A 15,107-nucleotide genomic window follows, 5' to 3' on the forward strand; every position below is an offset into this window, starting at 1 on the left:
AAAATGAATCATTACCTTGCAAAATTCACTGTTACAAATAAGGTGACAGTGAAAACTAGTGAGTGGAATCTGAAATATTTGATTTCTCCACAGCCAATCACAATGCCAAAGAAGCCATATATTAAATGTTCATATGCAGATGAACACATTATTAAGAACCTAGGATGGATAAAAAAAATCACATTTTAATTGATGCACTTTCAAAAATATATGCTTTTTCACATAAAACTACCTCTGTTCTGACTAACTCGGTTATGACACTGTTATCTCAGAGGAAACTGGGTCCTCCATCCTAGTTACGGTCAACCACCTAGACAATCTAAGACATTCAGGTCACTGTTTACATCACACCACAACTCCTGGTGTGCCTCTCACAATGCAACAGTATGAGCAAAGAAGAGAAATAACACCATCCCCAAGCTGGTGATACACCGATTTCTATGGGGTTACCCAGCGGTTCATCTAATACTGGAGCTGAATGTCCTGCGTGAGAATGGCTACAAAGAGCCACGTGGGTACTGCAAAGTGACCGCTGAGGAGGATGCAATGCCACTTCACCACTTCTGCTGTGACTTGCATTTGGAAAGCCTCTCTTGTCTGCTTTTCAGTCTGCTGAATTCCTACACATCTGGGCAACCTGGTTCTTGCCCTGTGTTCTCCATCTGACGCTCTCTGATTAGCCATGACCTCTTCTGAGCCCCTGCAGTGTTGATTGCCTACACCACCACAGTTAAGCAAGGGAGACCAATAGGTTGTTCTCAGATGGCTTCTGAAAAAGCTGTGATGTGGCATATGTAGGGTATGCTGGCTTGCATGAGCCAGGACCAGATCTGACATCTCCAGGCAGATCTCAAATCCTGCCTCCTCTCGATTCCCTCTCTGAGGACTTTGAGCTGCTTTGCCCCAAAGCCTCACCAGTGGCTCTCAAGGTCTACACTGGGGAAGAAGTGTTAGGAAGCCACATTTTAGCTGCAGGTAAAGCATGGTATCTGGTATAACTAGGACATAGTATGACTCCCCAAGAGATTCCCGTCTCCTGATTCAAACCACTCAGAGCTCCTGTGGGGAAAAGCATGAATGGAGGACCTCAAACCCCAGTGCTTAGTTCTCAGCTGTCATAGAATAACTAATGAGTTGAATACTTTTTAAATGATTTCCATAGAGTCTAACAATGCCTTTGCATATAATAGGGCCCCCAAAATACATAGTTTTAGAATACTTATCACTAGGGTTTTTTTTTTTATAAAAACAAGTACACCCTTTAACAATAATGGGTTTGTTTTGTTTGTTTTTAGAAAATGTCTTTTTCCCATTGCTCAGGCTTAAAATTCAACACCCAGGCCATAGCAGCAGAAAAAGATTGGTGGCTTAAATGAAGGAATAAACAGCTAAGGGGCTGGAGAGATGTGCTTCCAGAGGTCCTGAGTTCAATTCCCAGCAATCACATGGTGACTCACATCCATCCATTTTGAGATCTGGTGCCCTCTTCTGGCCTACAGGTGTACATGCAGGCAGACTAATGTATACATACAAAATCCTATGGAATCTATACTGAATATGCGGCAGAAAACTCACTTAGTAATTATGAACTCCATCCTCGGTTTAAAACTTAATGAATCTAAATTCAGGCCTACTGTAACCAAAGCGACAATTCCTGACATTCCAAAATATTCCACTGGGGAGAGAGAGAGAGAGAGAAAAGAGTTAAAAGTAAATGCATTGAAATCTGCACACTGGTGTGCACTGAGTAAAGACAATAGGAAAGTTGAAAGTGGTGTTTCTCATTTAGAAAGTTGCTTCAGGGAATTCGCCTAATACTGTAGGTCGGGAAATAGCAAGGTTTCTTCTGTAACTGGCCGCCCCATAATAAAAACCTAACCTTTGTGAGCTGTAGGGGACCTGTCACCGCTATGTCCCTCCGCGATTACCCTGTAAAAGAAGCCAGAGCTAGCATACAAACTAATGACTAGCCAACAGAACTCTGTGGGCTTTCAACTTCATATGATCTCCATCTCCATGAGCTACCTGTAGTTTATTCTGCTCTTTTTTACAAAGCTATTTTCAGCTAAGAGCAAATTTGACCCAGTTTGCTAATCCTACATTATCACCAAGGCCAGGGTTAGTGGGGAAGTAGAACCTCAGGGACTTTGTGCTCCCTGTACCAGGAATTGCTGACAGAACTTACAGCTTCCTGAAGCTTCTGCCTCCCCCATGCTCCCTCCCCCGCGCCGACTAAAGGTTAATTCGTGGGCTCTAGATGTTGAAAAACCTAGTGTAGGGAAAATGTTTGAATATCGTAAATGCCATTGATGCTGGGCTATAGACAAAGAGCCCAGTGTGACAGCAGGCAGAAAGGAAAAGAAAGAGCATGCAGACAAGAAGTAAAAGAGATGATGGCTTTCTCCACCAGAGTCTGTGCGCGTACAAAAAAGGCGTGAAACAGCAGCCCCTCCCAGACCTACTGCAAACATTAGATTAGATAAGATAGTGCTCGGCACGTCCCCTGGGACGACACCGACACCGTTGTGACTGTGGCCTCTGCTCTCCAGCCACTGGTTCTGCTGCTCGTTAACAGTGAGGAAAGATTTCCCTGTTCTCGTTTATCTATTCACAGCTTCACCCTAGACTTTCTCACCTACTTTCCTAACTGAATTTCACTTAAACAATCAAGTCAAGTAAAGCTAATGGTTCCGCAAATGTGATGACAGGGAAAACGTCAAACTCTTTTTTCCGGCTTTTATCATAAGTACATACTAGTTTTTAGTTTTGCTTGATTGATTTTTATATAGCTTGATTTCTTTCGTGCCGAATTTTGAACACATTTTTGTCAAATGTTTGGGTTTCGTTGACTTGAGCTGAGCTGATCAAGCCCTTTGATCCCACAGTTGAAGGAAAATAAGGAATCCACACTGTTAATTAAGGAACGACCCCAGCTCAGCTTGAGAATTCTTTGTCCAGGCTGGGGAACCTCTAAAGCGAAAATGAGGCTGAAATGGTTTGCAGCCAGGTCTTGCCCCTCTACCCTCAGCTCTCGTCCATTGAATCTGTTTAAAGGGGCACCAAGCGTTGACTGAAAACATCTCCATTCTAAAAGAAAGAGGAAAGGAACCAGTGTTTATGAACCTCCCTGCCTGGAACCCAGCCAGTGGAGAGCTGGCAAAGGCTTAAAAACTAATCTCTGGCGGCTGGGGACTGGGATGGGGCGGGGGAGGGGGGGGGTTGGAGAAAGACTTGCTAGGCGCCATAAACTGTCACTCAAATGAAGGTAGGAGGAGATTTGCATAATGAGCTCCTATCAGCCCCTAAGTACCTCCAGCTCCCAAGCATAGCGAGTCCCATCACAAACCTTCCTTCATTAATACCTGCAGTTCCCTGTACAAATGAGGTAATTTGAACAGATGAAGAAACAAGCTTTGGGCTAAGTATGTCCCAAGGTTGCTGACTGATGAAGTATATCTGGAGTCTGCTTACTCAAAAATTAAGTAATATTTGTTTATTCGACCATCGTGTATTAAATTATTGTCAGGTATTTAACAAGCTCTAAGCTTGGCTGAGAGCAAGAGCTGACTATGAGCCGCGCTCAAGCTCCAGAGGCTCACAGTCTGGTAGGGAGATGGAAAGATGGAATGGAATCTTCTTTGAAGATAAGGAACCCACAAAACTTTCACACAGGAGAAATATAATGGAGTTTAAGGAAATGAGCTTCCTGGGGGGGAAAATCTGCAAATGTTTTCTCTAGTTTGACAGGCTCACAGTCCTGAGCAACCACTAGGTGGCGATCTGTCCGTTGGGAAAACAGTGCTTTTCCACAACCAGTCGTGTAAAGAGCTCTTGAGATCTGAGGTCTTGCCTGAAAGTCACTCGGTGACAGCAAACGCAGTTTGGTCATAGTTACTATGGCTCACGGTAACTGTAACACTCCAAGTCCCAATTTTATAGGATTGAGCTGACTGAAGGCCCGCACGGATGGAGCTCTATTATATTACTTCAGCAGTTGTCCCGCCCCAAGCTTCTCTGGGGACAGAAGCACCTCTGATCTCTCCTTCTTTCCTGCCTTCTAGATTGAGGGAAAAAAGGCCGGCATCTCAGTAGCCTTCTCGGCTTACTAAGTGAAGGCTATCGAGCTGGGAAAGATCTCAGGAGCTTCTTCGCCAATTTCCCCTTTTTTACAGGCGAGCTGCTCAAGAGTCAGAACAGATAGGAACTCCATGTTCTACTAGGGGACAACCAGGAACGGCCTATCGGGTTAGAGAACAGAGCTCAAAGGGGTAAGAGAGTAACCAGGGGTGGGGATGCAAACAGGAAGGGATATGGAGTTACAATAAAGAGGATATTAAGAGAGGGAGGGAGATAACTAGTCAGAGAGGTGAAGCGACAAAACAGAAGGGAAACGGCAAAGAGGCGGGAATGGTTGCGAAGTTTCTGGAGTAAGGAGCAGAGCAGAACCAAGATTCCTGCGCTTTTCCGGAGAACAACAGTGTTTGCATTCCTTTGCCTTACCGAGGTAGAAAGTCATGTACACCAGAGAAAAACAGAGAACAACGTTAGTCAGTGTGTTGCTAAAAAGGTCGGTCAGTATAATCCGAATGAATCTCGTGCACCAATATCCACATATTGCGCTTCCAAAAATGTCAAAGCTGAGTCCAATGATGACATGTAACTCTAAAAAACAGAAGAAAGGGAGAAAGAAAAGCTTGAGTTTAACGTCTGGGGGGCTTGTTTGTCTTTGGTTTACTCTTGAGGCTTGTGAACAGGGAGCCTGTTCTTCAGCAAAGAGAGCGCCCCCAACAAACTTGTGAAAAAGAGGCTGTCTAGGAGCAGCCTTCCCATCTTAGGAGTAGCCTTCCCGTTCAGTCTACAGCTTATGATGATTTCTCCAGGGATAATAAACAACTTCCACCCACACTCCTATCAACAATCCCAGTGAAACTCCTTGGGTCACACACAAAGACAATAAATAGAGGGGCTAGTTGAAAAGAGGATTAATGGGAATGAGGAAGAGACAAGAGAAAATAACAAGGGTGAAGATAATTGAGATACATTGTGTACATATTCAAAAATATAACAAAATCCATTCATATTTAATTAGTATATGCTAATGAATCATTTCTAAACCGTCTACCCAAATTACCGGGGCTCCTTCATTGAAAAGGACTGTGAATGTCTCTTTTCCACCCAAATTTTTCTGCTTTCAGGCCTTGTCACCCCTCTCCTATAGCTGTCACATAACAAGAGGACACTTTCCCCCATTCATGCTATATGGCTTGACTTTCTCTTTCTTCTCTAGCTACCAGGACAACATCTAGAAACCTGTCAGGGGAATATATTCCACCTTCCAGTTATCGTTAGCCACACAAACCCAACTCTTTTCATTCTTAGGGTTGTTCTATCAATACTATAGGAATCAAGTTTTCAGCATCAAATCTATGACCAAGTCAACTCTTTCTGTCCACTGAGAAACATAGTGATCCTAGCTCAAGAGACACCCTGAGCCAAGTGATGTAGTGATGTATATGTGCAGGCATGCTAGGGGAGGGAAGTGAGGGGTTTCATTACTATTGTTTGAATTACTTTTTTATGCTTTGAGATTATAAAATTATATCATTTCCCCTTCCCTTTTCTCTCTCCAGCTCTCCCATACACTCTTGTTTGCATTTCGCTTATCATACAATGTATACTTTGTGTTTTAAGTGATCACTAAAGTACCAAGATGGTAGTTATTTTCCTGTTATCTAACTTTTAACTGACCCCAGAGCAATGTATAGAGAAAGATGCAAAGACGAACGCACTTTCATTTCAATACGAATGATTTTAGAGAACATACGGACAAAACACGATGCTCTTACCCCTGAACATGGAAACATTAGTTGTATGGCCCCGGAAAATTCCAAAGAAAATGCATGTGAAGCTACAAATGATCAACGACTCTCCTCTGATAATGTCCGTGTACATCTTAGAAATGCCTGGGGAGGGGAACAGGAGCGAGAGTTGAATGTGGTGCGATGGTGCTCTTGCGTAGAGAACAGGGAAGAGCGAGTATGTGCTAGGGAAAACACAGAAAGCAGGCAGTCATAACTGGCATGCACCCGTGAAACAATCACAAGCAACACTTTTCATTTTCGTGCTAAGCCTTCTGACTCTTCAGCTGCAAAGGAACACAACAGAAGCAACCCTTGTATCACCCTGTCCTGGTTTTGTTTCTGTTGCTGTGATAAAAAAAAAAATATCCTGACAAGCTCACCAAGGCCAGCTGGACTGGAACTGATGGAGCACGTGAGCAAACTGGACTCTCTGAACGTGGTGGACAATGAGGGCTGACTGAGAAACCAAGAACAATGGCAATGGGTTTTGATCCTACTGCATGTACTGGCTTTGTGGGAGCCTAGTCTGTTTGGATGCTCACCTTACTAGACCTGGATGGAGGGGGGAGGACCTTGGACTTCCCACAGGGCAGAGAACCCTGACTGCTCTTTGGACTGGGGGGGGGGGGGGAATGGGAAGAGGGGAGGAGGTGGAAATTTTTAATAATAATAATAATAATAATAATAAGAAGAAGAAGAAGAAGAAGAAGAAGAAGAAATATCCTGACAAAAAGCAACTTATAGGACAAAAGGTTTATTCTAGTTCACAGCTCTAGGTTATAGTCCATCATGGCAGGGAAGTCAAGACATCGGGAATTTAGAACACCCAGTCACATCACACACACTATCAAAACCAATGCATGCACACTTCCTTGTACTCAGCCACCTCTCTATACTAATGTATGGAGTACTTACGTACACTTGCACAGTCCAATATCCCCTGCCTAGGAAATGGTAGCACCCTCAGTGACCTGGTTTTTGCTATATTGATTAATTCGTAATCAAGACAATCACACACACACACACGCCTACAGACCAACTTTATTAGACAATTCCACATTGATACTCTCTTCCCAGGTGACTCCAGAGTGTGAAAGTTGGCAGTTAAAGCCGACCTTTAGATGCCCACTGCCCCTGATATTTTCTCATTTCCTTTTACTTTATGTTTGCATATGCATGTGTCTGGTTGTCAATATGTATTCACACCTGTGCACATGGACACACGTTTGAGGGGCCTGAGGTTGACGTTAATTATCTGCCTCAATGACTGTCCCCTCATATTTAGAGGCAAGGTTTCTCACTGATCCCAGAGCTCTTTGTTTCAGCTAGTCTGGCGTGCCAGCTTGTTCCAGGGATTCATAGTCTCTGCTCTCCCCACACTGGGATTATAGGGAAACCACTGTGTCTGCCTGGCTCTGAAGTGGGTGCTGAAACTCATTTTAGAAAAGCGCAAAATATCCAGATGTTGTAGCACACCTTTAATCTCAAAACTGGGGAAAGGATCTCTGTTGAGTTGGAGGCCAGCCTGGTCTACATAGTGGGTGAGTTCCAGGACAGTCAGAACTACAAAGAGAAATGCTGTCTCTAAAGGAGAGAGAGAGAGAGAGAGAGAGAGAGAGAGAGAGAGAGAGAGAGAGAGGAGAAGGAAGGAAGGAAGGAAGGAAGGAAGGGAGAGAGGGAGGGAAGGAGGGAGGGAGGAAGGAAGGAAGGAAGATGTAAACTATAACCTAGCAATAACATATACATGGTTGTTTGCATATGAATGTTTAATATTATTCACAACAGTTTCGTGTTAATCAGCTAATGGGTGCATAAATGCCAGGGGTACACCCCTCTAGCTGGACATTATTCCTCCACAGAAAGAAATGCTAATCCAATCACAGCACAGTGAACCCTGGGAACCTTATAAGTGAAAGATGTCAGACACGAAAGCCGTGTACAATAGCCTGGCCTGTCTGTGATCTTACTCTCCGTCGCTTCAGTCCTTTGAGGTCAGCTGTGGTCCCAAAACAGAAAATAAAAATTGTAGAAATAAACAAAGCATAAGTTTTTAAGAAATTAATTACTATATATTGTGATAATTCTACTGGTTAGTTATTACACATTGTTGTTACTTTAATGAGGCTAACTTATCCAGTAAGTCTTATCATAGATGTGAATATCTATGTATATCTAGTATATCTAGGTAGGACTCCATCCTATCCGTAGTTTCAGACAAGCGCTGAGGGTCTTGGAACAGACCACGAGTAATGAAGAACCACTACACTGTATGGTTTGATTTAAACCATGTCCAGAGCAGACAAACCCTCAGGCAAAAAAAGTACATTAGTAGTTGCCAGGGGCTTGGGTAGGTCAGATTCCACGTCCAAACTTCCACCTGATACAATTCTCTTTCTGCCTGGAGGCTTTTTTTCACATTTTATATGGTACAAATCAGTGGATGAGAAATCCATTCAGCCTCCACGTATTTGAGAAAGCCTCTATTTCATCTTTACTTTAAGATACTGAGTCTAACCCGACAGTAGTTTTCTTCTAAGGTTCTAAAAAATGTTGCTGTGCTGTCTTTGGGTTGCACCCTGTGTTTCTGAGGAGGTTTCTCTAGTCATTATTATATAGTAAATATTTTTACCGTTTACCTCTGACTGATGTTCAGGGAAATCAAATCATTGATTTTCAAGGATTTTATTTTGATTTCCCATGGAATGATTTTGTTTTTCTTGGACTTGGGAAATTTTTTTGGAGATATTTGAACCTTTGAGTTTTCACCAAATGAAGAGGTCTGCCACCTTTGGGGAGTCATATATTGGGTCGCCTGTGTTTGTTCCACAGCGTATCAAAGCTCAGTTTTTCCCAGTCTGTCTTTCACATTCCTTCTGGATTGTCCCCATTGCTGTGTCTTCAAGTTCACTGGCCTTTCTTTGCAGAGTCTGTGTCTCTAGAAGTTTTGATTGAGCCTCTTGTATTGCCCATGTTCAGTGGTATACCAATAAACCAGATCTCCAAAACTAAACTGGACCAAACTGGGCTGGAGATCTAGCTAAGGGGTAGAGTTATCGTCTAACATACACAGGGTTTGGTTTCTAGGCCCTCTTTTTAAAAACAGACGAAGGGAAAGCCTGATATGCCGTGTTTGTCATGTGTAAACACGCATTGATTTAAAGCTCCTGCCCTGGTCTGGTTTCTCTTGCTGTGATAAACACGACAACCACAAGCAACAAGGGTAGGAAAGAGCTCACTTGGCTTCCCTCATTGAGGGAATTCAGGGCACGAACTCAAACAGGGCAGGAACCCAGAAGCAGGAGGCCATGGAGAAGTGCTGCCTGCTGCTTGATCCCTCTGGCTTGCTCAATTGCCTTCCTTCATTTTTTTTTTAATTTTACATATTTTTTAGTTTACTTTCCTATACACCCACCTATTTTAAAAGCAGCTGATAGGCTACACTCAGGAGGCAGAGGCAGGTGGATCTCTGAGTTCAAAGCCAGCCTGGTTTATATAGTGACCTTTGGGTAAGCCAAAGCTACATAGTAAAACCCTGTCTCAAGAAAGAAGATAAATAAAAGCAACCACTTAATATAAACCACTGAATTAAAAACCCAAACTGATCACAATAAGTGACATATTATCATCATTATGATTACAGAGACAACTGGACCTGTCTAATGTTCTTTTACCTTGGGGTTTTGAAACAACAATAACTGAAAATATGTAGCTGAGATGCTATCGCCATCATCATCATTGTTGTTATTCCTAAGGTAGTATATCTATTTTGTTTGAAGAGGAATCTGTTTTCCAGTTTTCAATCTGGATGTGAAGTAATGGAATGCTTCGACATGACCTCGGAATGACAGGGTAAATACCAGCTTACTCAGAAACTGTGAATGGATTAATATTTAGGTTTGTCTCCAGGGACTGTCTTATCTGTGTTGCCTTTAAGTCGGTCATCTGTCCTTGAGAAAACAAAGCACTAATCCCTACTCTGAAGAAGACACTACAATCCAAAAGAAACAACGTATCCTCACTTCTGCCAGGTGAGAAAAAGGAACCTGACATGGGGGAATAACAAGGTATCCTCACATCTGTGGAGCGAGAGAAAAGAGGAGCGAGAGAAAAGAACGGACGTACCAATCGTTTTTAGCGAGTTGACGGAATGGAGAGGGTCTATTATGCACAGTGTGATGGTGAAGAGTAAACAGCACTGCAGATCCCACGAGTCTTCGTTGAATTTCAGAACCACATACGCAATGGTGACAAACGCTATCCCAAAGCTAATCACTCCCGTCAGCAAAACCTGTGAACCAGTTCATCACACAGGGTCACATCTACCCAAATATAACAAGACTGCATTTACCCGCAATGAAAAACCATATCCTGGGGTACAGATATTTGTTACTTTATTATTTTTAATAATGTAAAATTTTATTTATTCTCTGAGGATGTCATGCATGCATACGATGTATTTTGGTCATGTTCACCATTTTATTCTTTTTAACTTTGTTTCTTCTTTTTTCTTCCTTCCTTTCTTTTTTTTTAATGTTATGTGTCCTACCTATTTGTATATCAGTAGCATGTGTACAACCTGCCTACCTGGTGCCCAGGGAGGCCAGAAAAGGGCATCAGATCCCTTGGAAATGATGTTACAGATGGTCGTGAGCTGCCATGTGGGTGCTGGGAACCAAACACAAGTCCTCTGGAAGACAGTCAGTGTCTTAACTACTGAGCCATGTCTCTAGCCATTACTTTATTATTTTTAACTGGCATAGAATTGTATAGAGTTTGAGGGTGCCCAAAGGTATACCCAGAGGACTCTAAATCAACACACCACAGATTCACACCCTGTAGACATGGTTACATGCCCTTAAGCCTAACAGGCAGAACGTAAATTCAAGACTGGTTTGCTCTACACGGTGAGTTCCAACCCAGCCAAAGCTACATAACTAAAAAGAGAATAAATGTACCCCCCCTCGAAAAGCATTTAAAAGTTAGAATTGAATAATAATGAAAACACGAAACATCAAAACATGAGATTGGGTAAAAGGTGAAAAAATAAACATTGAACATGCAAAACACCATAAAAATGCCACAAATCAACTAATTTTAATTCAATATGCTAGAAAGAGCAGAATTAAACTAAAATAGGGAAAACGTTCTCTAAAAACACAAATAAAATCGTGAAAGGAATGTAATTACAGAAAAGAAGATATGATAAATAAAGTCCCAGCAATTAAAAGAAGACACCGTCATGATGAAACCAGGTTAGGACCAGCACCCAGACCCAAATATTTCCAGACCCTCTTGTGACTTATGAGCTTCCGTTCACTTATGGGCAAATCTAACATGTTGTTTACTCAGATCCCAATGTAGCAGTCCCTCAGCAAACACTAATTCCACCCCCCCCACACACACACACACAGCCTGCCCCTCAACTCTTTTAAATTAGTTCTACAGAGCACTAATTTAAAGTGTTTTCTTACCTGCCATAACACATTCTTTACTATATAAAAGTCCACGTCCAAAGCAGCCACAAATACAATTAAAGGTAAAAAATAACAATAAAGTGAAAAACTTGGTGTTTTTAGAAGAGGGTAAACAATTTGGTGCACCTAAAGGAACAAATGCATGGAAAAATTAGTCTGTTGCTTGTGGTGGTTTTAAAGTGTGCCCCTCCGCCTCCGCCTCCCCCACACCGCCCCCCCACACCGTCACCCCCACCGTCACCGCCCGAAAAGATTCGTGTTTTGAGGACTTTGTTCCAGCAGGTGGCGCTATTGAGAGGTGTTTGGATCATGAGGATGCTAATTTCATCCTTGGGCTTTTAGGGTATGGACGCTGCAGGAAAGAAAGTCACAGATGTGGCGTTCTAGGGCGTATACTGTCCTGACCCCGGCCTTTTTAGCTCTTTCTGCCATGATGATGACCCATCCATCTCCCCACATACCACAGACATGAAGCCAAACAACAAACGACTGAAAATCGTGAAACCATGAGCCGAAAATCATCTTTCCTCCTTCTGGAATATTGTTGGTTCATTTGTTTGTTTGTTTTATTTTTATGTATATGAATGTTTTTGCTACATTTGTGTACATGCATACAGTGGCCCAGGAGGCCAGGGTTGGGTGTCAGATCCCTTAGAACTAAAATTATAGAGGGTTATGAGCTGTTATGAGTGTGTGCTGGGAACCAAACCCAGATCCTCTGCAAGAGTAACAAGTGCTCATAACCACTGAGTCATCTCGCCAGCCCTTCCTTTTCCACTCTTTCCTGCTTTTAAACTGATCTTCCCTGAAATATGTTACATGAACATGACTTAAAATTTAAAGGTGGTCCTTCCAAAAATGATATAATATCCCTTACCACTGATGTTACCTGAGATAATACTATGAAATTCCAAGAAAAAATATTAAGCTATTAGGTATTTATTTTAATATATCTATTATATGTTCTCACACGGATATTTGTGGCTTTGCAGTTATCTGCTTGGAATTGAAAAAAAAAAAAACATTCCAGTTAGTCAGCAGAGAAATCTGATGTTTAGATGGTGGTATAATCAGTTATATAAGGCATGGATGATGGAAGTTGTACATAAGTAATAAAAACAACAGTTGTGGGAGTGCTGTAAATGTTCCAATCTAACAACTGCATTGTCTAATTTCTCTGTGCCTCCATCTGCAGAGGGCTGGAGAGTGTACTGCCATCGAGTTCCTGCAAGAATGAGTGAGTTAAACTCAAGGATTAATGAGTTGAGTATAAAACACACGGTAGGCACTCAAATGGTGTTGGCTAGTGGGAGCGGAGGAACTTCAGGAGGGTGACAGGCTTCTGCAGACCTAGATAAAGGTGCTGCAGGTGTTATTTCCATCTCAAAAGATAAAACATTGAATGGAGACAACCTATTAATGTACATTGCATCGCTGTTAAGGCCAGGCATTAATAAGTTAAAAAAAAAAGGAGGAATATTTTCTTGTGGCTATATTGTGTATAATGCGTGCTTTATATCTGATCTGAGAGAAAGGGGCAATTATGTTTTATCATGAAATAACTGCTGCAGGGGATGGCAAGATGGCTTAATGGTTAAGAGCACTTGCTGCTCTTGCCAAGGACCAGGTGAAGTTCCCAACACCCACATGGTAGTCTGGCATGCATGCATGAAGCCCTGGGTTTGAGTCCCAGGACTGCAGAAGAGAAAAAACTTACACATTTGGAGTGGGTCTTGTTTGAGGTGCTCAACCTCTAACTTAGTATAACTTAGTAGGTATAGAGTACCTCGACAAAATGGTAAGCCAGCTGCCCTGTCACAAATCCTGACACAGAGAGAATCATCAAGACAAAGACCTCGGAATTCTTTAAAAGCATCTTTGAAAACCCTAAAAAATAAAAATACAAGTTATAATTTCAAAATAGTAATTATCCTATTTGATCATTATGCATTATATGCCTATGTCCAGTTGTACTGTAACCTACCACTATATATATATATAGCATGTCAATTAAAAATAAACCTTATTGAAAGAGAAAAATGATTATTTATATTTTCAAAATGATGTAATTAATTGTTAGTCTAGCTATTTAATTTTCAACTTCTGAGTCATAGTGTGTGTGAATAGTTAATAATTAGTACAAATGCTATTTGGGTTTAGGAAATTCTCTCTGCGCGCACACTTGTTGAACCGGTTCTCGCCCTCCACCTTATGTGGGTTCTGGGGATTGAACTCACGTAGACATGCTTGTGTGGGAAGTGCTTTTAACCCCTGAAATCACCTGGCTGGCCCACAAATACAATTTGTTAAGTGTCAGATACACATAATTAGGCACCGCTGACAGAATAATATGAAAAATGCTGAGGTTTCACAAGCCTTACACGTGCTTGCCCAGAAACGTGTTAGGGTCGCTCTATAGGCATCTTACCAAGGGGTTTGTTGGTGACAATTAATCAAAAGGCTGGACTTAGTATCCATGTACTTCATTTTATGTTAATAACCATTCATCCTATGCTAAAAATACACATACACCAGAATTTTCCTGGAAGACAGAGATACGTGAAACTGACTGCGGCACAAGGAACACCTTCTTCACAGGACTTGCCACTGTCTTGCTGCCTGTAAGTCTATTCTGTCTGTTCTTTCCCCTAGAGACAGGAGACAGACTATAATCCTATGCATCTGTGCATAAAGCAAGACCCACTGACAGTTCAGCTTCTTGCATCCTGCCTCCCAGCTTGAAGTTGAACCAAATCAGTAAATAATTATTGAATACTTCTTATGCTTAAGTTTAGGTAAAGTGATGGTATTACCGCTGTTTCTGCAATGCCCTTGATGCTGGCCACTTAACCGTTACATCCTCAGAGTGTATCTAGAGTCAGCAAAGCTCACGGTCACCAGGCCATTGTGGGTATCAAAGGAACCAAAGTCCTTAGATATTATATTAAAATCTCTAGACAAAGCAATTCACTCCCTAATAAACCCTAAAATGAAGATGCTCTTTGTACATATTTGTCTCATTATTTGGTCCTAGATGATCTCATCCTCCTGACTCCAGAAAAGGTTTTGGAGCAGGTGGTGTTTTTCCTAAGTAAATATTCTTTTACAGAGACCTAGAAACTTTCATCACAGAAGTTAACTGTGGAATAAGGCACCTGTGTTATTGAGTAGGCTACTTCATCTGGTATTCATGTAGGAATACTATTCACTACACCTGCTGGATTCTTAATCAATATTTAGGAGGCCTTTGTTTACAAAGTCCTCTCCAATTTTCTTCTAGGCAGGAAAAGTGGGTGGAGTAAAGAAAAATCCCATCAAAAGTCAAAATAGGGGCTGGAGGGATTGCTCAGTGGTTAAGAACACTTGCTGATCTTCCAGAGGACCCAGGTTCGGTTCCCAGCACTAGCATCCTTGGCAACTCACAAACAGCCATAACTACATAGTTTTAGGGACTCTACTGCTCTCTTGTGGCCTCTGTAGGCACGGCATGCACATGGTACATAGACATGTGTGCAAGCAAAACATTCCTACACCTATAATAAAATGAAATGCTTTTTTAAAAGCCATAATATGACATCAACTATGCAAATTGTGTCCTCTTTGTCTGTTTGCCAAGCAGTCTCCCCTCCTTTCAGATGTTTTATCAGGGTCGGCCTGGTCATGCAGGCAGCATCAGGATCTCCTTCTTCCTTATTAGTAGAGAATCCTGGCAATATCTTTATGTCAACACTCAACACATTGCCTCATGGATATTTGTTTGCCTGTCTCCCCC

General features: G+C 42.0%; 1 protein-coding gene across 1 annotated transcript in view; it reads right to left on the reverse strand.

Moving 5' to 3' along the window:
* Positions 1 to 15,107, reverse strand: part of Slc9c2 (solute carrier family 9 member C2 (putative)) — a 58,700-nt gene that overhangs the window by 43,211 nt on the left and 382 nt on the right. Inside the window, exons 2-8 of the mRNA XM_041662448.1 lie at positions 13,122 to 13,222; positions 11,333 to 11,461; positions 9,984 to 10,149; positions 5,847 to 5,963; positions 4,501 to 4,662; positions 1,576 to 1,675; positions 16 to 159 (exon numbers count right to left, since the gene is read on the reverse strand). Coding sequence (XP_041518382.1) covers positions 16 to 159; positions 1,576 to 1,675; positions 4,501 to 4,662; positions 5,847 to 5,963; positions 9,984 to 10,149; positions 11,333 to 11,461; positions 13,122 to 13,222 — 919 coding nt within the window. The remainder of the gene's footprint in view (positions 1 to 15; positions 160 to 1,575; positions 1,676 to 4,500; positions 4,663 to 5,846; positions 5,964 to 9,983; positions 10,150 to 11,332; positions 11,462 to 13,121; positions 13,223 to 15,107) is intronic.

The sequence above is a fragment of the Microtus oregoni genome, unplaced genomic scaffold, assembly GCF_018167655.1.
Source record: "Microtus oregoni isolate MIOR12 unplaced genomic scaffold, Mior012 000013F_ref0000133, whole genome shotgun sequence".
NCBI classification, from domain to species: Eukaryota; Metazoa; Chordata; class Mammalia; order Rodentia; family Cricetidae; genus Microtus; species Microtus oregoni.